Genomic DNA, 25,231 nt, shown 5'->3' with positions numbered 1-25,231 from the left:
CCCCCCTTCCTCCTCCTCCCTCTCTTCCTCCTCCTCCTAGCCTCTTTTTCCTCCTCGACCTTTTCCTCTTCCCCCTTCCCCCTTCCCCCTCCTTCCCCACACTCTGAAATGAGCACGTGGCTCAGACTGAGAGGACAAACCTCCAGCTGAATTTACTTGTAGCTGTGATTCTCCAAAATCTTTGGGTATTCGTCGGCACCAGTAACTGCCCCTCTGCTTCCACCTACACACCTAATTTCGTCCAGAACAGGTGGGACTGAGGCAGAGGAAGGGCTGCACAGGTGTTAGTGCCCCCATCGTAGGGAGGCGGCTGCAGACGGCCTTCCCAGTGTGACCCGGCCCCCGCCCATGAACGGCGGCCACGCTCCTGAGGAGGATGACAATGACAGGGAGAGCCACGACGACCACAGGGTTTATAGAGATCTCGCCATTTGCTGGGCAGTGTGGAGGAATGTTACACACACCATGTCGCCTCCCCCGACATCTGCAGGGCAGGCATCACTGCCCCGTGTTCTACCGAGGAGGAAATTGAGTTGGAAGTTTGGTAACTTGCCCGAGATCACGCCGTTCATCAACGGCAGGGCCTAAACGAGCCCTTAGCCACTACAACCCTCCTTGGTGCTGCTGTGTGGGACGCTTAATCAGGACTAATTCTTCTTTCAAACTCAAATGCTACTCCCGTCGTATCAACCTCTTCGGACGTGTCTGCCAGTGTGTTCCGGAACGATCCAAGAGCCCGTCTCACGTTTGTCCTTGACTATTACGGTCTTCACGTTGATTGCATCCTGGTGTATCTGGGCGCAAGGATCCCATGCTGTCGCCTCTGTGTCGCCCCCGCTGTACCTGACGCGGAGAGAGGCCCACTGCACGAAGCCTCGCATAGGCAGTGCAGTGAGTGCAGGCAGCCTGGGCTCGGTGGTCCTGGGCTCGGTGGTCCTGGCTCTTTCGTGAATGGGGCGTGGCACTGAGGAGGGCCCTTCTCTCCTGGTCTCACTTATGTTTCTGGAAAGTTGAGGGCCGAGCTCCGACAATTCCAGAAGCCCCACTGAGCATGAGCATTTGATGGCTCCCACTCGCCTCTGCCACTTCCTCAGGGACTGTTCCCAGAGCGGGAACCAGGGTCCGGAGTCCTCCTCTATCCTCTGAGGCGTGCCCAGGGCTTTCAGCACGGGAACATCAGCCCAACGATGGCGAGCCATGGGGCTGACCCTGAGGGCAGCGGGCCAGGGGAACATGAGTTCACCAGAGGCCAGTCACAGTCACAAAATGGTCACACCCCAATTCCATTTCTCTACCACCAAACATTTGCACCATTTCTGTACATTTCCCCCATCAGAAGGAAGTAGAAGAACTCTTCCTAACGCCAATGGGGTTCGTTTTAATCCCATCGTTGCAGTTTGTAAGGCAACGTCTTCTCTGCGGATTGCTTGAAGGAGAACCTGGACAGCAGCCCTGGCTCCTGGCTGGTCTTCGTTTGTTGGCCCTGGGTAATGCCAACCCTGGTGTGACCCTCAATAGACCCTTGACCAAGGCCCTCTCTGGCCTTTCTGGAATGCAGTCCTTGGGGAGCTCAGGAGAGCAAATTCCCAGCAAGCTGCCAGCCTGGACCAGGCATCCTTCCTGGAAGCTGGCTGGTTCTCTGAGGCAGCATCAGCTTCCTGTCAGGAAGCCCCACTCCCCACTCTCACTGCTGTGAGTTGCCTCCTCCAGGCTGCTGTGGCCTCTGGGCTTGGCCCAGTGCTCTGAGCTGTGCACGGTTCCATCTCAGCACATTTCCAACACCTCAGAGGAGCTGGCGTGGGCCCCAGTGTTTCTCATGGCAGGGCTTAGGGACTGATTTCCACTGCAGTGGTGGCTGCCCGGCCAGGTTCTCATGCTCACCCTCCTGGTATAACACTACACGTGCTGGCTGCCCACCTCCTCACGGCTATGACCTGGCACGGCTGCAGAGGTACAAGTCTAAGTGAAGTAGGGAGCTGAAAGGGAGGCTGTGAGGACTTGATTTCAAAGCGACTCCCCCAGGATTCCATCCCCCTCCCTCCTGACTGCTGGGCAGCCAGGGCTCTGGCCGGCGTGGCTACTGGGCCCCTCTGCTTCAGCCTCAGCTGACTGTGTAGTCACAGCCTCTTGCCTGCCCTGAAAGGGATGGAAAAGCTGCAGATTGAGAGGACCTGGAGACCGGACTTTCTAGCAACATGACCCTACTCGATAGAGTCACTGCAAAGGCCAGTGAGGAGATTTCCAAAGAGGAACAACATGGTCAACACCTTGTCCACATACCCCAGTGAGCACCCTGGAAACTCTGCCTTCTGGCCTGACGTGATGGGAATAGCCAAGACCATCTTGCTGGGGGTCGTCTGACCTCAGCCCAGCTGCATCCTCCATCTCCCATCTCCCCCTCTCCTTTGGCAAGGCTTTTATACCATGGGTTACCAGGGTCCATCTTGGCAGACAGCTAACCTGTGCATTCATGTGTGTGGGGTGTGCATTCATCCGCGTGTGCTGCACACGTGCTTGGTACTGTGTGGTGCATTACATGCATGCATGCGTGTGTGTGCATGTTCATGTGTGTGCTCACTGCCCACCGCCCGCAGTCTCTAAGCTCACTATGGTCCCTAAGCTTGCTTTGCTTCTCCCTCGTGAGCTCAAACGTCTCGCATTTGCGTAGAACATCATGAGCTCACATGCACTGTCTCCGATGATCCTCTCACCCAACTCTCTTGTATGTACATGACAAAATTCAGAGGGAAGAGGCCAAGGTTGCATGGGAGATCAGTTCCAGGGTGCACACTAAACACCAGGTCTTCTGACCCATAGGCAGGTGAGGCTTGTTCCACTGCACACAACCAGAAAGGCCATGGAAGGCTCCCAGAGCAAATGGGCCCTGAGCCCCACAGCTGAGTCCCTGCCCAGTCTCTGCCGCTTTGTGCACACCTTGGTCTTCCGCTCTGAAGAAGAGGGCGTGCACCCTTTGCTAGCTCCGCTGAAAGTGTCTTGGGAGTAGAGGTTTGCCCATCAGTCCTTACACAGGAAGAAAACTCACATGTACATGATAATGGAGAGTGTTTTTGAGTGCCAGGCCCTGTGCTGAGAGCTTTACCTGCCTCATTTTGTTCACTACTCCCAGGAGTGAGGCAAACCTAGTTGCCCACATCATACCCTTCTGTTCTTCGTGATGACACCCAGCCCCAGGCAACAGATCATGTTTCGTTAGACAAGTTAGAATGATCCTGTTGCCATCTTTCCAGTCTCCCTTGCTGCTCAGGGCGACCCTGTTGTCCACTTTTGGCCAATTAGTCAGAGGCATGGCCCTTCTCCTGCCCCCTACTATAAGCCTGGACGTGATGTTGAACGGCAGCAGCCATCTTGTGACAGTGAGGTGAGCCACGTGAGGATGAACACCAGCAGGCAGAGGAGGGAAGGCAGAAAGGAGGGCCTGGGTCTCTGCAGGCATCACGGTGCAGCTGAGCCAAGACGGGATGCTACTGGAACTGCCCACTCCAAACATCTTGTTTTCACAAATCACTGTTTGTCATCTGGGTTTTCTGTTACCTTCAGCTGAGTACATTTATGCCTGACACAGGGAGCATCATCCCCATTTTACAGATAAGAACAACAAGATGCCGTGGATAACAGGGTAGGAAGGGACAGTCCTGGGGCCCGCCCATCACAGGTCAGAACCTGGAGCACATCCTCTGGGCTCACAGCTAGCTCTCACTTGTCGGTTAAATGAGTAAATTGCTGGTGCCTCTCAGCACTTCCTCTGGCCTTCCCTCTCAAACCCTGGTCTTTGATGCTTGAATTTCCTCTTGAGGCCTCTCTGTGCTCCTCCTGGGCTGTGAAGCTGTGGAAACTCACCAGCCCCTTTCACCACCAAGTCCTCCCCCAGCTGTAAATCCCCACGGGGCCCTCTGAGTTTCTTCTGCTTCAGTCTTTACCTCCCCATTCTCTCTCTCTCTCTCTCTCTTTCTCTCTCTCTCTCTCTCTCTCTCACACACACACACACACACCCCCTCTAACAAGTTACCTTCCGGGTATTTATAGACACGGCAGGTCCCCAGGGATCCGCGCTTTGGCAGCCTGCCTCTTCGCACAGCCTCGCAGGGGCTGCCTGCCTGCCAGCCTCTAATTAGCCCGCTGCCCTCTGCTCCCGGGCTTTGATGTGCCTCGGACTCTCCAGGCAGAAGATACAAGTTGGAGGCCTGACGTCCCGCGGGCAGGAGACTGCACCAGCAAATCTAGGTTGACGCTAGGCTGATGACCTTGTTTACCACCTGAATCCAAGCTGCGTTTCTTAGTGATGGGTGGGGAGACGTGCGTGTGCATGTGTGTGTCCGTGTGCGTGTGTCTGTGTGCGTGTGTGTCCGTTTGCGTGCGTGTGTCCGTGTACATGTGTGCCCGTGTGTGTGCGTGTGTGTCCGTGTACATGTGTGTCCGTGTACATGTGTGTCTGTGTGTGTCCATGTGTGTGCGTGTGTCCGTGTACATGTGTGTCTGTGTACATGTGTGTCTGTGTGCATGTGTCCATATACATGTGTGTCCGTGTGTGTGTGTCTGTGTGCTTGTGTGTCCATGTGCGTGTGTGTCTGTGTGCGTGTGTGTCCGTGTGCGTGCGTGTGTCCGTGTACATGTGTGTCCCTGTGTGTGTCTGTGTGCATGTGTGTCCGTGTACATGTGTGTCCGTGTACATGTGTGTCCATGTGCGTGTGTCCGTGTACGTGTGTGTCCGTGTGCGTGTGTCCGTATGCATGTGTGTGTCCGTGTGCGTAGTTGCAGGAGGCACATGTTCAAGCAAGACCATTTTGTTTAATGACCTTATTTCCTCCTCCCTCATTGAGTAAAAATTGGCTGGGCCTGACGAAAGGCATTAGGAGTCTGAAACGCACTCTCCCTTTCAAAGCTCTGCGGTCCAGCCAGACTGGCATTTTGGAGCAATGGATGTTTGAAGAACGGGAAGCCGTTTCTGGGAGATGAGGAAGTCGGGGGGTTCTGGACTCCTGGTTTTTCCCAGGGCAGCTCTACAGCACCCCACACACACCTCTTTTTTCTCACTTCTTTTAAAACATTGTCGTAAAATACACGTAACTCAAAATTCACCATCGTAAGCGTGTTTTAGTGTAGAGTTCAGGGGTGTTAATTATATTCACACGCTTCTGAAACCACGACCACCCTCCACCTCCAGAACCCTTCTCACCTTGCAGAACCGAAGCTCTGCACCCATTAAACACGGACTCCCCACTGCTCCCTCCCTGCAGCCCTGGGCGCCCGCCATTCTGCTGTCTGTCTCTGTGAATCTGAGAACCATGTACAAATGGAATCATGTAGCATTTGTCTTTCTGTGACTGGCTTATTTCACTCACCATAATGTCCTCAAGGTTCATCCAAGTTGTAGCGTGTGTCAGGATTTCCTTCCTTTTAATAGTTCATCGTGTGCAATGCCACGTTGAGTTTGTTTGTTGACACTTGGATTTATCCACGATCCATGTCCCTGCAGGGTGGACACCCGGGTTGCTCCCACCTTCTGCCGCTGTGACTCACGCTGCAGTGAATAGTGCTGTACAGATACCACAGAAGGCCTTCATGATGTGCTCTGTGTCACCTGAAGATGAAATCAGCCATCCATACACATTTGTAAAATGAACGGGAAATGAAAGCCTTTGCCTGGCTACATGGGGATTTCCAAACTGACCTTGGGGCCCTGGGGCTCCTGTTCAAAGGCCCCAGAGAGCGGAGGCGGAGACAAGCAGGACTCAGTCCAAGCGCCCTCACCTCCACCCAGAATCACCCCCGTTTCAATCCCTCCTTCATTCCCATCATATTTTTACTTCCTTGTGCTGGGGGACGGGGCAGACAGCAGGGACAAACAGCCCGCAGGCCCTGCCCCTTATGGAGGCTGCACGCTAGAGGAGGCGGCCTGTATGTGGCTAGCCACTGAGGAGAAGAAAGATGCTGTGAAGAAGGACAGGGAACGTCAGAGGTCGGGTCAAGATGGTGGATCTTGCAGCCAGGAAAGGCTTCACTCGTTAAAAAGGTGATTTTCAAAAAAAAAAAAAAGTTTTTTTTAACAGAGAAGTAATTCATATGCCGTAAAATTCACCATGTTAAAGTTTGCAGCTCAATGCTTGACAGGCTATTCACAGAGTTGTGCGTCACTGCCCGCCACTCTCTCATTCAAGGACACCTTCATCTTAAGAGGTGGCGTTGAAGACCTTGAGCTGCACATCCCCTGCTGGCTCCTCTGAGTGCTCTCCCTGCCCTGAGGGCTGTCCTGGGGGGGGAGCGGGTTCACCAGGTGGGGGCACCAGCAGGAGAGCAGGGGGAGGCAGAGGGTGAGTGGGTGTTCACTGCCCCAGCCCTCCCATGGGACTGCTGTGGCTGGCCACATCCCTTGGCCAGAGGCCACAGTCCTCCCCATAGAGCCTGTTCTCTCCAGGGTCCAGTGGCTTTCCTGTCCCTGTCCCCATACCCCTCCCCAGGGCTGTAGTTTCCAGCCCTGGTCACTGCAGTGTCCCTGCAGGACTCCGTCCACACTTCTGTAAATGGCCTCTCTGTTACACTCTTCTCAAGCTGCCTGATCCAAGGGTACCAGCTCTTCTTACAGGAAACCCGACGCCAGGCACTGATGGAAATGAGGGAGCCGGCCACGCAGAGGGAAGCAGGCAGACAGAGCCACAGCATGGACTGCAAACTCAGAGGTCAGCCACACCGATGGGGAGCGTGCCTGAGGTACCCAAGGAGCAGCAGGAGCCCCCCAGTGGGCGGCAGCCGGAGGGCCTCGTGGCTGTGAATTTGGGGGCGTTCATCAGCTTCTTAAAATTTGTAATTTGGCATGATTTTTAAAATCAAGCCAGCTCCAGCCAGGTATGGCCTCATGGCTGTGGTCAGAACTGTGGCTTTTCCTCTAAGAGAGATGGGCAGCCCTGGGGGATTCAGAGCAGAGGAGCCACAGGGTCTGACTTACATTTGAAAAGATCCTTCAGTTGCTGCATTAAGAATAGATGAAAAGCCAGGCGCGGTGGCTCAAGCCTGTAATCCCAGCACTTTGGGAGGCCGAGACGGGCGGATCACAAGGTCAGGAGATTGAGACCGTCCTGGCTAACACGGTGAAACCCTGTCTCTACTAAAAAATACAGAAAACTAGCCGGGCGATGTGGCAGGCGCCTGTAGTCCCAGTTACTCGGGAGGCTGAGGCAGGAGAATGGTGTAAACCCGGGAGGCGGAGCTTGCAGTGAGCCGAGATCGCGCCACTGCACTCCAGCCTGGGCGACAGAGCAAGACTCCATCTCAAAAAAAAAAAAAGAATAGATGAAGAGAGGCAGCGTGGGGAGGCCCGCTCCCAGACAGGGGCCCGCAGGAAACAGGTGAGAAAGCGGTTTCCAAAGGACTCTTGGGAAAGGTGTGAATGTAGGGAACACAGGCTGCAGCCCAGCTGTTACCCCCTCCAGCCCCCAATCAGGGAAGGAAACCGTCGCTAGAGCCTGAATGGGAAGTGGGCAGAGTCTGCTGCCTGGAGGCCAGGGATGGCCTTGGGCCGAGGAGGCCTAGTTTTGGAGGCTTCCTAAGTATGTCTAAGGGGCTGCTCAGGACACGGGCCACTAGCGTGTCTGTGAAGGACGGAGCTTTCTAAGCCACTCTCACGCTTGACACAGTAGAGGGAGGTGAAGCCTTTCCAGACAGGTGCTGAAACCTGGTGGGGGCAGGTTCTGAGGGGTCGGGAGCTTATGTAATGTGCGAGTGGTTATCCATCAAAGAAAAATAATGCAAATCACAAGTGCAAACATAAATATAAAAGTGAATATTTCTTATTGAAAGCAGGATCTCGAAGAGATATTTGCACACCCGTCTTGCGAGCAGCATATCTCACAGTAGCCGAAAGGAGGACGCTACCCCGATGCCCACTGATAGAGGAATGGATGCACACAATGAGGTCCATCCACACAATGGAATATTAATCAGCCTTAAAAAGGAAGGAGATTCTGACACACGCTGCACCGTGGCTGAACCTTACGGACATTGTGCTAAGTGAAATAAGCCAGTCATGGAAGGACAACCATGTGATGATTCCACTTCTGTGAGGTCCCTATAGCCGTCAACATCAGAGACACAGAGAGCAGAGCAGCAGCCGCCAGCGGCTGGGGGAGAAGGGAAGGGGAACTAGTGTTTAATGGGTTCAGAGTTTCAGTTTTACAAGATCAAAGAATTATAGAGATAGATGGTGGTGATGGTGGAACAACATTATGAATGTATTTAATCACACTAAATCGTACACTTAAAAAAATGATTAAGATGGTACATTTTATGTTATGTGTATTTGGCCACAATAAAAAAGTTGAAAAAAGGTGAATATTTATTTAGTTTTAAAAATCATTCCAAATTACAAATTTTAAGAAGCTGGTGAATGCCACCAAATTCACAAAACCTAGAGAAGTTACGTTCTTTTTATGTATTGACTGCCCAATGAACCTGTGTATTATTTTTTCTAAATGTGTTTGATTTGTAATCCTCGAAACATGTACAAAATTTATGTGAAATTAAGACATTCATAGGAATCATTCAGATGCCTTTAAAAAATACATTGTATTCAGCCACAAAACTGTGCCACCAGATTACTCTGATACTCCAACACAGACTTATTGATGAATCTGTGTAGGAGTTCTGTCATCAGAACACTTGCTTCTGCAAGCATTTCTCTGCGTTGGTGGCAATTTTGTGTACCATTTTGCTGGAACCACCAGATTTTGTGAAGACGTGGTGCACCAGTTACACTAAGAAAACAATCTGATGCAGGGACTGCATAAAATCTATGACTTCACCCCCAGAGGACCCATGTGGTACTACTACGGGTTTGGGCTCACAACACAAGAATTTTGATCAATTCTAATTTGTGTAACTCTCATCAGAACACAAAGCAATGTACAGTGTAGTTATATTCTCTCAATATCAACTATTTTCCTAAGAGGAGAGAACTTCTCTTCTGGCCCGGCCTTGGTGAGAACCAGATCCTCCACTAACAATGTTACCTGTGTGGCTTTTTGCAGATTTTCTGCAGATGAGCTCCTGACGGTTATTTTGCCCTCCCCACAACACATGGCCGGGGTGAGAGGGGTGGGGTGCGCTCACATTGCCGCCCAGCCTCTCTTGCTGCAGCTGCTGGTGGGATGTCCTGTGGGACGAGTGTTCCTGGAAGCCCTTCCTACACTCAGCTGGAGGTGACTTCTCTATACAAAGAAGTCGCTGTGAGCCACATCAGCATATCTCTCTAAGCCCAGATTAAATGTTTCCCTGGCTCACTTTCCTCTTAAGTGGATCCCCCAAGTGCCCTCGGCCACCCAAACATCATCCAACTAAGGGCCTATGAGACAGAAGAGAAGTTGGGATGGAAAGAGACAGACGTCTCAACCGGCTATGGTGAAACTATCTCACTTCCGCATAGTTTACAAAAATGTTTGGCCACAGGAACACATTGCTAGGGCCTCTCCAGGAAAGGGTGGAGTCTGTGGACTCAGGGGCCCTGAAGCTTCATCAGTTGCACAGCAAACACGTCCCCGCCCTGCCCACGAGCAGCTGAGATGTGGAGGCGTGGGTCCACTGACTTCACCTATGACCTATGACCTGCACTGACTTCACATATAACCTATGACCCGCACTGACTTCACCTATGACCTATGACCCGCACTGACTTCACCTATGACCTATGACCTGGCCTGAAGGCCCCAGGCCTGGAAACACCAGCCAGAGTCCCAGTCCTGCCCCTGGGACTCCCCGGGCCTCAAGAGCCTCTGCCAAGCAGGGATGAGGACACGCCCCCACCTCGGGGTCAACAAGAGATTTGTGGGTCCATCAGAGCACTGTGCAAACTCAGCCGCTGTCCTCTGGCCAGAGTCACAGCAAGCCCTTCCTGGGTCCAGAAGGTGGTTCCGCAGGAACGGGGCTACCTCTTTAAAGCAGAGGGGTGCACTGCAGCCCTGAGGGAACCAGCTGCAGTCGTGGTAATCTCGGGAGGCAGCTCCCCACCCCCTGCCACCCCCTCCCTGCTGTCAGGAGAGGATTAGAGGAGAGGCCAGCGGATTAAAGGGGTTCATGTTGCCACAGCCTCTCCCCCAGTCCCTCTCCCGAGGCCTGCTGGCTAGGTGGGGCGACTCTTCTGTGAGCTGCAGCTGTGGGGCAGAGAGAAGCCCTCCCCACCCAGGACTGAGAGGCTGGAGACCCCAGGCCTGCCAGGGCCCAGAAGACAAAGGCTTGGGGCGTCCCTGGGGTCTGGGAGGCAGGCAGACAGAGCTCATGGTCTGTGGCTGCTCTGCACTCCTTCCCCTCCCCAACCCCAGGCCCACCATGCCGGCAACCCCCAACTTCCACGCAAATCTCAGCTCCACCAGCTGCTGGATTCCCCGCCAGCCAATGCCCGTGGCCTGGGCCTTTGTGCAGAAGACCTCGGCCCTCCTGTGGCTGCTGCTCCTGGGCACCTCCCTGTCCCCTACCTGGGGGCAGCCCAAGATTCCTCTGGAAACGTAAGCCTCATGTTCAACCCCACCCCAAAAACCCATCACCCTTTCCCACTTTCTTCCCGGGCTGGGCCTCCCTCCTCTGCCCACTCCCCCCGCCCCTGCCCTCCCTCTGGGCTCTTCCCAGTGGCTGCGACTGACCACTCTCTTGCTGCAAAACCCGTTTCTTCTCCGGCCACCTCTCTCCTCCCAAAAGCTCTGCGAGTTCTGGGGTCCCACCTGCCCCTCCCCAGGAGCAGGGTAGCTTTCGGCAGAGCTGGTCATCAGCGCTGCTCTCTTCTTGGCCTGACAAGCAGCTTCTGGGGCACCTGCAGGGCGGGTGCTCCTTCAGGATCATCGCTGAGATGAGGCGGCCTAGGGGAGCCGGGTTATCTCCTCATCGCAGCTCCCCAGAGGATTTGGCAAGAAGTGCGTATTTTGACATTCCAAAAAGGGGATGCAGTTCTGAACCCACAGAACGTCTCATGCACACAGGAGGTGGCTTGTCCAGGAACTGGGGAAAAAATGGACTTTGGTGGCCACAGTCTTCCCTTTCTACACCTTTCTGCCTCCTTCCAGCCTTGAATCTATAGCCGGCCATTAAGACCAGCTCCAGGGAAGAACCCGGTATCAGTCATGTGCACCTTGGTGTAAATTTAAATTACTGTGCAACCTCTCCGGGGTGTCTGTATTTTAGGCCCTGGCTCTGGTGGTCCTAGGAAGGAAATTTCCACGACATGGTGGGGGACAGAGCCTTCCAGACTGTAGGTGGCACAGACTCCATCCTGTTTAATCCAGTCGCTTGAGCCCAGCACCATAGCCAGGCCACCAGCAGAGCCACCTGCCAACTGCATGTCTTAGCAGGAGTGGGGACAGGGAGCCCACATGACACACTGCGCATGTGTTTGGCTGAGCAGTGGATTAGGCAGCATCGTCTCCCATCAAGCCACACAACTCTCCTTGTTTCATGCCTGGCACGGAGCTGGGTGCTTCACAAATGACACCGTTAGTTTGCAAAGCCATTCAGCAGGGGCTTATTTTATCCCTGTTTTGCAGCTGAGGAAACAGAGGCCCAGAGAGGTCAGGTGACTTCCCCAAGTTCACAAGGCCAGGAAATGAAGGTGCTGGGATTTGAACTCCAGTCAGCCTGGACTGCGCTTCCACCATCACACCCACTGCCAGCCTGTAACGCTCTCTGTTGCTGCAGGAGATGTTGAGAACAATTTTCATCCCCAGAACCCACACCAGCTGATAGGAGAGGGCCAACTCCAGGAGTGGGCTGAGGGCCAAGTCAAGGTGGCTGGAATCCAGGCCTTCAGGGAGGGGGGCCCCAGCGGCCGTCTATGCAGAAGCCCTGGGTGCTGCCGGAGACCACAGCCTGCACACAGCCTCGTCTGCCTGCCCAGGACTTGGCCCCACCTGTCCTCACTCCCGCCAAACCTCTCTTCTCAGTCTTTCCCTTCTGCCTGCAGGGCTTCCACCTCCACCCAACTCTGTTTCCACAGGGTCCCCAAAGCCCTCCTCATGCCCGATCCAGGAGACATTCCTGGCCTTGTCTCCCCAGACCCTGTTGCTTGGGACACACAAGCCCCCCTCTCCTTTTATCCCAGTGCCTTGACTTCCATGGCACCGCACTCCGCTGGGTCTCCCTGGGCACCGCTTATCTCTGCTGACTTCCATGGCACGGCACTGCGCTCCGCTGGGTCTCCCTGGGCACCGCTTATCTCTGCTGACTTCCATGGCACTGCGCTCTGCTGGGTCTCCCTGGGCACCGCTTATCTCTGCTGACTTCCATGGCACTGCGCTCCGCTGGGTCTCCCTGGGCACCGCTTAGCTCTGCTATCTTCAAGTGCTCCTCCTCCCCTGCCTCCCCATGAGGTTGGGGGTGCTCCCCAACATCTGTCAAGGCTCAGAGATCTCATGCTGCACACCCTCCTTGAGAGAGCCCTCCTGCCCTCAGAATTTCAATCCTTACCTTTGGGCGGATGACTCCCGGCCCTGTCTCTACCTGTTAGACACATACCCAATGCTTATGGGCAGCTTTTCCTAAACCTCATGTGAGGTTTTAAATTCAGATGTGTGTCTTTCAAGGTAAAACACAATTGGTGCCTTCTAGAGTTGTGCAGTGCACAACCTGCCCAATGGCACTTGGTAGCTCTGCAATGGGAACCTCACATTCAGCAGAGCCCAAGTTACACACGTCACCTTTCACCCTCCTCAACTTGTTCCCCCGACCTTCCTGATAGTCTTAATTTTATTCAATAACAACACCATCAGGTCAACAGCCCACACTGGACACCTGGAAGTCGTGTTTTACTCCTCCAAGCTCTTCTGTACTCCCTACCTACAATCCCCTTCCAGATCCCTCTGCAGGCTAACCGCTACCAAACTTCTAACCCAGAGCTCAGATCTCCCTCCCCCGGGAAGCCTTTCCTTATACCACTACCCCTCCCCGACCTTCATGGGCACCTTCAGATGTGTACTATGCTACCTGCATGAGAAAACTGTCCTTGCAAAGGTGGGGACTGGGGGGTGGCTCCAGGCTGCCTCATGGTAGGACCCTGATAAACGCTGGTTGAGTGGCGACTGCTGATCTTGAAATGATCGCACAGGCAAACCACTTCCGCTGCATTTGGAGAGGCTCAGACCCAGCCCTGTGTGCCTGCCCCCAGGACCCCAGGAGCCTGGCCCAGATGGTGGGATTGTGGTACATTTCTGGGGCATGGGCCAGAGGTCGGGGCTCCCCACTAGGCTGCCTACGCAGAGGGCAAGGTGTGGCCTCCTCATGCCCTCCCAGCCTGCTGTGCCCTCAGCCTCAGCAGTGGCAGCTCAGAGCCTTTTCCTCCTGCGCCCTTGCCTCACGCGTTCTCTGAGGTTTCAACAGAGGGTTTGGCAGCCCCCAGCGGCCTTGAGTGGAGTGCCCTGGAGGGAACAATTCACTGAGAGGCCACAGCTGTGGCCAGGCAGGTCCTCCTTTGGCCTCAGGGTCCTCCGACCCTGGCCTGAGCCTGTCCACTGCCTCTCCCCTCCTTCTCTCCTCTCGATCTGCAACTCTCCAGCCAGAGACCCCAGAGGCTTGGGGTGAGGCTCAGTCCTGGGCTGGTCAGCCCTGCCTCACGACCCTCAGCAGGAGAGCCTGCCGAGGGTGCTCACACACAGCGGTGCAGCCGCTGGAGCCGGAGGGTTCTCCGCGTCTCCTGCCCAGGCCATGGCTATAGCTTTAGGGACAGGAGAAGGGACAGGTGCTCTTTTGTGTGTTTCTGGGCTTATGTCACATGTGTGTATGCATATGCGTGTGTGTGTATGGGTATGCATGTGGGGGCGTGTGTGTGCATTTCTTATGCAGCATGTGTCTGTGTGTTTGAGTGTGCATGCGTCAGCTGGTGTCTGTGTGTAGACACTTGCTTTCTATGTGTGTGAATCCATATGTGTATGCGTGTATTTCTTTATTTGTGCATGTACTTGTGTGTATACACATGTCCTTTTGTTGCCTGGCAGAGTGAAGCTATGGGCTGACACCTTCGGCGGGGACCTGTATAACACTCTGACCAAATACTCGGGCTCCCTCTTGCTGCAGAAGGTCAGTCACCCCCTTCCAGAGAGCCCACCGGGTGGCAGAGGGCAGTCAGCCATCAAAGCCCCGAAATGCCAATGCTGTGAGGGGCCTTGGGCCTCCCATCAAGTCGGCTTATTTCAGATGGGGACACTGAGGCCCAGGGAGGTGAATGATTTGCTCAACTCCCAAAGCAAGGCAGTGGGGGCGGTTTGGGGGCGTGGTCAGGAGCATTGTGCCAGGTCCTCAGGGAGCAGAGGCCAAGGTGGAATTAGATGCAGGAGATGTACTGGGTGGGGTGGGGTGAAGAATAAAGGGGAGACAGAGGGAGTGGATGGAGTGGGGTGCAGGCCTAACACCTGTGATGCTAGCGGAGCCTTGGAGGGCATGTGCGGGGCCCTAGGAGTTGCTTGGGCCATAGAAGGTGGACGGGCTGTGGCCTCTGTGCAGGGAGAGCTCCCATACCTCCAGCTGTCAGTCCCCCAGCCCCCAGCCACGTCCAGCATCCGCCCCCTTAATATGCATTGCTTTCTGTGCAGATTAATGGCTGGCTGGTCTTCTTACCAGGTTATAAACAACTTCACTGTTCTCTAATATTTGTAACTCTCCAGAGCAGTTCCAATGGCAGCTCACCCTCCTCTATTACCACTCCCTGAGAGCTTCATAGTCATGATTTCATTCCCACCACCAATTCATGAGGCACCTTTTCCATATCACAAAGATCCTGAATCCCAGGCTTTTATGCTTGCATGTGACCACATGTCCCTCCTCAACTCCCCTGCCTACAGCCCCCAGGCCTGTCCCTGGTGGAGTAAGAGGAGCCAGGGTGGGCTGCTCCCTGGGCCCCCAGAGGCCACTGTAGTGATGACAGCTAAGACCCCGCCTGCCCCTCACAGCACACTCCTATGCTGCACAGCACCACAACCCGGGCCGAGGAGCAGAGAGCAGTACTGATGTGGCCGTTTGGGGTAAAAGTATTCTGTAAAATCTATGCGTTCTAGAGCATACACTAAAGCTATGTAAATGTCACATCTTACAAACGAGGAAACTGGTTGACTGGCTTGCCTGTGGTCACACGGCCAATACATTTCAGAGCTGGGTGAATAGACATTCACAATATACACAGTCAGTGAGAGCTGGTCTCCCCTGGGCCCAGAGAGAAAACTCAAACCCCGCTCCAGGCTTTCCTGGGCTCACTGGCAGATGTCAGGCAGCCGTGCTCAGTTCCTGGAGCTGCCGAGCTCTGTCGGGATGGGGGGAGTTCACTGACTTCTCTGAGCCTCGGTCTAGTCCCCTGTTAAGGATATAGCTGCAATGCATCTAGGGCACCTGGAACTGAGAGACATTTGAAGAGAGGCAGCGATACTATCACTGGCGATGTTGTCCAAGGAGGAGAGGGCTAGGCCTCCCCCTAGTTGAGTAAAGCAGGCTCCGTGTGCCAGAATGCACCTGTTGAGAGGATGGAGGCCATGCATACACAGGTGCAACCATGCTGGTACAAAACCACGTGCACCCATCTCTCCCACCTTCCCCAAACAGAAGTACAAGGATGTGGAGTCCAGTCTGAAGATCGAGGAGGTGGATGGCTTGGAGCTGGTGAGGAAGTTCTCAGAGGACATGGAGAACATGCTGCGGAGGAAAGTCGAGGCCGTCCAGGTACTCCAGGCCTGTGATCTGCAGGGCGTTTCTCCCCAGCCCCATGACGCAGGGTGACAGAGTGACCCTCCCCATGTCATGGCCCTGCATCCTCCCACCCTCGTGACCCTCTCCTGTCTTACAAGAGTCCACCTTGTACCTCCATTAGCCAAAAGAGCCCTTACTCCAAGAATCCCTGTAAAAGAGGAAATGACAGGAAACAAGAGGAGAGGGGAGGGGCTGGGATCGGAACTCTGCCCCGAGGTGGCCATGCTCAGCACTGCCGGGTCAGCCTGCAGCATTGTGGGGAACTCTGAGTCACCAGAGCATACCCAGTGACCAGTACAGAGCACTGCACAGGGTGAGCACCTAGGAATTACTTTGGGAATGGACGGACAGACGAGCAGAAGGAGGGTGGGAGTCGAGCTAGCTGGGGCCAGCAAAGCCAAGCTCCTCCGTTCCCTCTCCTCCTTCTCATCTCTCCTTGTTCCTCCCTTACCCTCATTCAGTCATCAGGACCCACCTTCATGGCTAAAGTGCTCTGAGGGCCACCCGGGCAGCAGAGGTGCTTAGAGGGATGGGCCCTGTGCCCAGGTGACCCTGTTACTGGACATCCACCAAGGCTGGTGGGGCCCAGGAGAAACAGAAGCTGTCCCCTTCTCTGGGAGGAAGTGTCTGCACTGAGGCCTCTGGGGACCCGGGTGGTATAAACCAGTAGATACAGTGTGGTTGGAGAGATACAGTCCTCCACTCCATCCAGTCAAGAATCGAACCATCCAAGACCAGTGCTGTCCCTGAAAGGACTCGTAAGACCAGCCAGAACAAGGAGAGAGGAGATCGGGGGAGGGTGGCTGGGTTGGGAGGCTGAGGCCAGGGCCAAGCAGCAGGGGAAGGGGCAGATAGGGCAGGTGAGCTGCGGCCTCCCCAGTGTGCTGCCTTTCCCCCCACCCCCATCACAACCCCCGCTCTGGGAGGAGGCCGAGGTCAGGGTTGCTGGGGCCTTCTTTCCCATGTGTTATAATGAGCAGCATTTCTGCAGGCCTAGGGGCAAGAGATCTTAGCATCAGGAACCAACGAGAAGATGCCTGGGGACTCAAGAGCCTATCCCAGGTCCCTGAATCACACATCACAGCAGGAAGGCACCAGCCTCACACACAGCCTGGCACCCGCAGTGACACCTGCCTCTTTCAATCAGTGAGCGTTGTGTAAACAGCCTCCTTGGGTTAAACACAGACAGTGGGATATGAAAATCGCCTGACTTCAGGCGTTGGTCCTTGTGTCACTAGAGTGTAGCAGGATGAGCCGCAGACAAAACTCCTCAGACACTGAGTTAAAGAAGGAAGAGGTTTATTTGGCCGGGAGCATCGGCAAGACTCCTGTCTCACGAACCAAGCTCCCCGAGTGAGCAATTCCTGTCCCTTTTCAGGGCTCACAACTCTAAGGGGGTGCGTGTGAGAGGGTCGTGATCGATTGAGCAAGCAGGGGGTACGTGACTAGGGGCTGCATGCACCGGTAACCAGAACGGAACAGAACAGGACAGGGATGCTCACAGTGCTTCTCCATACAATGTCTGGAATCTATAGATAACATAACCAATTAGGTCAGGGGTCGATCTTTAACTACCAGGCCCAGGGTGCGGCGCCGGGCTGTCTGCCTGTGGATTTCATTTCTGCCTTTTAGTTTTTACTTCTTCTTTCTTTGGAGGCAGAAATTGGGCATAAGACAATATAAGGGGTGGTCTCCTCCCTTAGAGCAGCGAGTAGTCCTGAGACACTCCCAGAGGCTGGGGCTCCAGGCTCCCTGTGCCCCTCCACAGCCTCAGACACCAAAGAAGCACTGCTCTGTGGACTTTCTGTAAGCACCGGTCCCTGCCCCTGCTGTGGGTGGTGTGTGGGGGTTGCAGATCTTCTATGAGGATGCGCATGGGAAGTTTCCTGCAAAGCCTCCCTGAAATGAGTATTTCCCTGTGGAATTTCCTTATCCTAGGATCTGTAGGCTGAGACTGGGGAGGCAGGGATTATCCTACCCAATTTATGGTTGTATAAGCAGAAGACCAGAGAGGCTTAGTGGCTTGGCCCTGACAAAGCTAGAACAGGATCTTAGGTCCTCTGGCTCCCAAAACACTTCCCCCACCCTGACTTACCCTGACACTCTGTGGTGCTGGCCTGCTCTTAAAAAAAAAGAAAAAAAATTGTGCCAGGTGCGGTGGCTCACGCTTGTAATCCCAGCACTTTGGGAGGCCGATGTGGGCGGATGATGAGGTCAAGAGATCGAGACCATCCTGGCCAACATGGTGAAACCTCATCTCTACTAAAAATACAAAAATTAGCCGGGCATGGTGGCAGGCGCCTGTGGTCCTAGCTACTCGGGAGGTTGAGGCAGGAGAATCACTTGAACCTGGGAGGTGGAGGTTGCAGTGAGCCAAGATCACATCACTGCACTCCAGTCTGGGTGACAGAGCAAGACTCCATCTCAAAAAAAAAAAAAAAATGGTATTGCAGCAAAATACATGTAAGATAAAATTGACCATTATTTTAAAGTGTATAATTTAGTGGTATTAAGTACATCCACAATGTTGTACAACCATCTCCAATCATCTAGTTCTAGAACTTTTTCATCACTCCAAGCAGAATCTGAGTACTAAGTAAGCAATCACCCCACTATCCCCCTCCTCTTAGCTCTGCAACCACTAATCTCTTTCTGTCTATGGATTTGCCTATTGTGGGTATTTCACGTAAATGGAATCATACAATATGTGACCATTTATAGACTTACTTCACTTAGCATAATGTCTCCAGGGTTCATCTGTGTTGTTTCATGCATCAGCAATTCATTCCTTTTTAGGGCTGTATAATATTCCCTTGTCTGCATAACCCACATCTTGTTCATTAGTTCATCAAATGACAGACATTTGAGTTGTTTCCATCTTTTGGCTTTGAATACACACACACACACACACACACACACACACAAAATGCACATATTTTAGTAGACTTTATTTTTTAGAGCCATTTTAGGTTCACAGCAAAATGTAGAAGAAAGTACAGTTTCCATACATCCCCTGTTGCCACAGCCTTCCCCACTATCAACACCCTGCATCCATGGTAGATTGGGTATAATCAATGAATTTCCATTATCCCAAAGTCCATAGCACACATTAGGGCTCACTCTCGTACATTCTGTGGGTTTGGAAACATGTGCAATGACATGCATCCGCTATTACAGTATCAGACAAAAGAATTTCACTGCCCTAAAAATCCCCAACCATTGGCAACCACTTATCTTCTCCATTTCCCTAGTCTTGCCTTTTCCAGAATGCCATGTTGTTGGGATCACACAGTACATGGCCTTTTCCGATGGGCTGCTTTCACTTAGCTGTATGCACGTGCTTTTTGGCTGTTGTGCATAGTGTGGCTGTGAATATTCGTGCCTAAGTTCTTGTTAGCGTCCCTGTTTTCAATTCTCCTGGGCATACACCCAGGAGTGGAATTGCTGGGTCACCTGGCAACTGTTTCACTTGCTGAAAACCTGCTGTGTTCCTTTTACCCATTCTCCCTACCTCTGTGTTCCCATCCCTCAGAATCTGGTGGAGGCTGCTGAGGAGGCCGACCTGAACCACGAATTCAACGAATCCCTGGTGGTGAGTCCCACTCCTGGCACTGGTGCCAGAGGGCCAGGATCACCTGAGTACCAGATATGGGGGTGGTGGTGTAGGGTGGCAATCCACTGATTCCATAGACATTTACTGCTCACCCCACACAGGCACAGCAATGTGCCGGCCTCTGGATCGGAACTTGTTCTTGACCTCAAGAAGCTCACAGTGCAAAGAAGTCCAGTATAAGGCACATCACGAGTCACTACAGATGGGTGATGGAGCCTCCGGAGAATGCAGGCTGGAGAAGGGGAGGGCTGCCCCGAAACTCCCGCAGACAGGGCGGCCTGGGGCTGCGCCCAGGGCTCAGAGGGATTTAGGCAGACAGGGCCCGGAAAAGGGGCCTTTGGTCACAGTGGAAAGAAGACACAGAAATAAGAAAACACAAGGTTAGTTGAGGAAACACATAGGACCTGGGCCCTATGTGTCCAGAGGCTGGTGACGAAGACAGTGGCCTTGGACAGTTAGGTGAGGGGCTGGGGGGAGCCTTGGGTGGCAGGGTAGGAGCCTGGCCTTTCTCAGCAGGGAAAGGCAGGTGCGGAGGGCTTGAGCAGGGCGGGGACGCGGCTGGGAGTGTGCCTGGAAGGCCAGCGCGGGCCGCAGAGTCCTGAGGAGGAGCCAGGTGTGGGGTGCAGGAACCTGGCGTGGGAGTTGGCGTGGGGATGTCCGTGAGGCAGTCCTGGGGGTTGTTCAGGTGTGAACCCGGTGGTGTGGAGGAAATGGGGCCGGGGCTCTGCTGGAGGCAATCCTAGCACACCCTCCACTACCGCGCTGGAGAGGCCGAGGGCAGCTGCGGGACTCGGAACCTGGGGCGCTTGGAACCTGGGCCCTGTCTGAGGCCAGGGCTGTAGGCCCCAAGATTCCGCAGGCACCGTTCTGGGGCTCTGGGACCTTCCTGGCCCGCGAGAAGTGGAGGGGCTGATGGGGCTCCTTGTCTCTACCTGTCCTGGACTCCGTGGCTGCCTGTCTCCTCTCTGCCTCGGCCACGTCAACACACGCTGCTCCAAGTTGGGGACTGAGGCAGCGGCCAGGACGCCGGTCATCAAACGTCGGCCTCCTGCCTCTGCGTGCGGCCTCCTGGACCCTATCATTGCCCAGCGCGCCGCTGCAGGTGCTTGTGTAGACACTGATGGCCGCTCCGCCCCGGCCCTCGCGTCCTCTCACCTGCGCCGTTTCTCTTCCTCTCTCTCCGCCTGTCCCTGTGCTCGGGCCGTCTCCGTGGGCCTCACCTGTCCACCCCAGTTCGACTATTACAACTCGGTCCTGATCAATGAGAGGGACGAGAAAGGCAACTTCGTGGAGCTGGGCGCCGAGTTCCTCCTGGAGTCCAATGCGCACTTCAGCAACCTGCCGGTGAACACCTCCATCAGCAGCGTGCAGCTGCCCACAAACGTGTACAACAAAGGTAGCCTAGCAGGCTCAGCTTAGGCACACTCACCAGGCACGCCCACCAGGCACGCCCACCAGGCACACCCGTCAGACACACCCACCAGGCACTTACCGAACACACTCACCAGACACACCCGCCAGACACACCCACCAGGCACGCCCACCAGACACACCCACCAGGCACGCCCACCAGACACACCCACCAGGCAAGTTTCCCCAGGCACACCCACCAGACACACCCACCAGGCACTCACCAGACACACCCACCAGGCACACCCATCAGGCACACCCACCAGGCATGATCACCATTTTCCTGAGAAGTTCTACAGGATCATGATCATCTATAATCTCACCCTTCAGACCCAGATATTTTAAATGGAGTCTACATGTCTGAAGCCTTGAATGCTGTCTTTGTGGAGAACTTCCAGAGAGACCCAACGTTGACCTGGCAATATTTTGGCAGTGCAACTGGATTCTTCAGGATCTATCCAGGTAAGGACACGGAGTTGCATCTCCATGACCTTCTGGGATTCTTCTCTGGAAATAAGACAATAGGGGCATTGAAGATGGACCCTGGCACTCAGGTCCCCAGTGAATGGGGCTGGTCCTCCTATCCCAAAGCATCTTCAAGCCCACACTTTAGCCTTTCTCACTGCATGACATGCACATATTAAAGGGCTGTGGAATGGATGAATGAATGAATGAAACCATCAAACACCATGAAACCAGTCATTGAATGCCCACATGAAGCTCCTGTCCCATGAAAAGTACTTTGGGAGATACAAAGAAGGATAAAACAATTCTTTACCTTAAGGACTTTATGTCCCAATTGGAAAAATGAGGCGCACTCGCCAAGAGTGTTCAACAGCAATCCAGAAAATGGCACAGGCCACTCTGTGGCTAGTGGCCAACTTAATAGAGTCCATCAATAAAAATAGAACACACAGAGCACAAAGTTTCCAAGAGTTCTACCTCTTTTTGGTTCCCATTTAAAATAAGTTGGCTCTCCATTTCACCCCAACCCATTTTTATGGTTTAGCACACAGTCCAGGAAGTCTTAAAGTTATCCCACTTTTCTGAAACAGGAAACCAGAAAGGCCTGAAAGGACTCCTCTGTGTCCACAGGCTGGAAAGTCATTCTCTCTCTTGGAGTGCAAAGGGACCTCAGAGCTCCTGCAGTTCCCACAGTTGGCATTGTGTTCTTCTGCCAGAATTCACAGCTAGCTATTGCGGCTGTTTCGATTCTCTGGAGCTTCAGTGAATAGATTTATCCTTCTTCCACGCAGCTCACATGCCCCTCCTGTCTACTCCAGGGTGGAATTCCTGTAAATATTCCTGCCACATCAGGGCTTCCAGAGACGCCAACTCATATGTAAACAACACAGTCCAGATGTGAACTCATCAGTCAGTAGAAAGGCCATTTCTCACTATTTTGAATTGCACTATTTTTATTGTTGTTGAGTTTTATGAGTTATCTATATATTCTGAATATTGATCCTTTATCAGATATGTGATTTGCAAATAATTTCTCCCATTCTGTGGGCTGCCTTTTTACTCTGTTCATATTGTCTTTTGATGAACAAACTTTTAATTTTTTTCTGAAATCCAATTTGATTATTTTATCTTTTGTTGCCTATGCCTTTGGTGTCACATCCAAGAAATGACTGCCAACTCTAATGTCATAAAGTGTTTCCCCTATGTTTTTTAACAAAATTTTTATAGTTTTAGGTCTTACATTTCCATTTTTAGTTAATTTTTATGTATGGTATTAGGTAAGAGTTCAACTTCACTTTTTTGCATGTGGATATACAGTTGCCCCAGCACCATTTGTTGAAAAGACTGCCTTTCTTCCATTGAATGGTCTTGGTACTCTTGTCAAAAATCGTTTAATCATATATGTGAGGGTTTATTTCTGGGATTTTTATCCTATTTCATTGGTCTATATACCTCTCTTTATGCCAGTACCATGCTGTTTTGATTACTGTAGTTTTTCAGTAATTTAAAAATCAGGAAGTGTGCCTCCATAGGTGTTTCTTTCCCCCAAATTGTTTGGGCTATTTGGGGTTTCTTGAGGTTCCATATACATTTTAGAATGAGTTTCTCTTGCAATTGAGATTTTGATAGGGATTGCATTGAATCAGTAGACCACCTTGGGCAGTACTGACATCTTAACAATATTAAGTATTTCAATCTATGAATATGGAATGTGTTTTCATTATTCCTGTCCCTAATTTCTTTCAGCAATGTTTCATAGTTTTCATTGTTCAAGTCTTTCACCTCATTGGTTAAGCTAATTCCTAAATATTTTTTCTTTTTGATGTTATTGTAAATGGGATTTTTAAAAATAATTTCTCAGATTATTCACTGTTAATGTATAGAAATGCAACTGATTTTTGTGTGTTGAGTTTGTCCCCTGATACTTTGCTGAATTTATTTATTAGATCTAAGAGATTTTGTGGAATCTATAGGGCATTCTACATATGAGAACAGGCATAATTTTACTTCTTTATTTCCAGTTTGAATGCCATTTTATTTCTTTTTTATACCTAATTACTCTAGCCAAAATTTCCAATACTATATTGAGTAGAAGTGGCAGAAGTGCACATCCTGGTCTTGTTTTTGATAATAATAAAAAAAAACTTCTAGTCTTTCACCATAGAGTATGATGTTTCAGATGTGGTTTTCCATATATGATTTTTATATCGGTTTTATTCTATTGCTAGTTTTTTTAATGTTTGTGTCATCAAAGGATGTCTAATTTTGTGAAATGCTTTTTATGCATCCATTGGGATGGCCATGGAATTTTTTCCCTTCATTATGTTAATGTGTATATTACATTGATCAATTTTCATATGTTGAACCATCCTTGCATTCCAGGAATAAGATCTATTTGGTTATGGTGTGTAATCCTTTTAATATGCTCCTGAGTTTTGCTTGCTAGTTTTATGTTTTTATCCATTCTGCCAATCTCTGTGTTTTGATTGGAAAGTTTGATCCATTTATATTTAAAGTAATTACTGTTGAGGGACTTATTTCTGTCATTTTGCTATTTGTTTTCTATAAGCCTTAAGCTTTTTTGTTCCTCATTTTCTGCATTACTGTCTTCTTTTATGGTTAGTTGATTTTTTGTAGGGAAACATTTAAATTTCTTTCTCATCTCCTTTTATATGTATTCTACAGTTATTTTATTTCTGGTCACCAGAGGGATTACATTTAACATCTTAAAATTATAGCATTCTAATTTGGATTTATAACAGCTTAACTTCAATAACATACAAAAACTTGGCTCTTTTACAGTTCCTTATCTACCCCTTTTGGTTGTTGTTGTCACAAAATTCCTTCTTTATACATTGTGTGCCCAAAACCACAAACTAATATTTCTTGTTTTTTAATTTTTAATTTTTGTGGTATATAGTGTGTGTATATATTTATGAGGTATATGAGATATTTTGATATAGGCATACAACATGTAATAATCACATCAGGGCAAATGGGGTATCCATTGCCTCAAGCATTTATCCTTTGTGTTACAAATAATCCAATTATGCTCTTTTAGTTATTTTAAAATGTAAAATTAAATTATTACTGACTATAGTTACCCTGTTGTGCTATCAAATACTAGATCTTATCCATTCTTTCTATTTTTTGTACCCATTAACCATCCCACTTCTCCCCCACCCCATCACTACCCCTCCCAGCCTCTGATAACTATTATTCTAATTTTTATCTCTATGGGTTCAGTTGTTTTAAGTTTTAGCTCCCACAAATAAGTGAGACGTGAAGTTTCTTTATGTACCTGACTTATTTCACTTAACATAGTGGCCTCTGGTTCCATTCCTGTTATTGCAAATGACAGAATCTCATTCTCTTTATGGCTGAATAGTACTCCATTGTGTACATGTACATTTTCTTTATCCATTCATCTAATGTTGATGGATATTTAGATTGTTTATGAATCTAGGCTATTGTAAATAGTGCTGCAATGAACATGGGAGTGCAGATATCTCTTCAGTATATGGATTTTCTTTCTTTTAGGTAGATACCTATCTGTGGGATGGCTGGATCATATGGTAGCTCTATTTCTAGTTTTTTGAGGAACCTCAAAACTGTTCTCCATAGTGGTTGTACTAATTTGCATTCTCACCAACAGTGTATGAGTGTATGAGTTTCTCCAAGTTCTTGCCAGCATTTGTAATTGCCTGTTTTTTTGATACAAGCCATTTTAATTGGGGTGAGATGATATCTCATTGTAGTTTTGATTTGTATTTCTCTGATAATCAATGATGTTGAGTCTCTTTATATATCTGTTTGCCATTTGTCTTTCTTCTTTTGAGACATGTACATTCAGATTTTTGCCCATTTAAAAATCAGATTATTTGATTTTTTTTTTTTCTCATTGAGTTGTTTGAGCTTCTTATGTATTCTGGTTATTAATCCCTTCTCAGATGGATAGGAGTTTGCAAATATTTTCTCCCATTCTGTGCATTGTCTGTTTACTTTGTTGATTGTTTCTTTTGCTGT

At 51.2% G+C, this 25,231-nt stretch overlaps 1 protein-coding gene across 1 annotated transcript in view; it reads left to right on the top strand.

Annotated features, from left to right (window-relative positions):
- Nucleotides 1–10,056: 10,056 nt before the first annotated feature.
- CACNA2D4 (calcium channel, voltage-dependent, alpha 2/delta subunit 4) overlaps nt 10,057–25,231 on the top strand; it is a 130,668-nt gene continuing 115,493 nt past the window's right edge. The window contains exons 1-6 of the mRNA XM_011931025.1: nt 10,057–10,508; nt 13,980–14,061; nt 15,574–15,690; nt 19,250–19,309; nt 20,564–20,726; nt 21,071–21,202. Coding sequence (XP_011786415.1) covers nt 10,081–10,508; nt 13,980–14,061; nt 15,574–15,690; nt 19,250–19,309; nt 20,564–20,726; nt 21,071–21,202 — 982 coding nt within the window. The 5' untranslated portion in view covers nt 10,057–10,080. The remainder of the gene's footprint in view (nt 10,509–13,979; nt 14,062–15,573; nt 15,691–19,249; nt 19,310–20,563; nt 20,727–21,070; nt 21,203–25,231) is intronic.

Source organism: Colobus angolensis, unplaced genomic scaffold (genome assembly GCF_000951035.1).
Source record: "Colobus angolensis palliatus isolate OR3802 unplaced genomic scaffold, Cang.pa_1.0 Scaffold89, whole genome shotgun sequence".
Classification (NCBI taxonomy): Eukaryota; Metazoa; Chordata; class Mammalia; order Primates; family Cercopithecidae; genus Colobus; species Colobus angolensis.
Note: the sequence above shows the minus strand (reverse complement) of the source record. Positions and strands in the feature narration are given on the sequence as shown.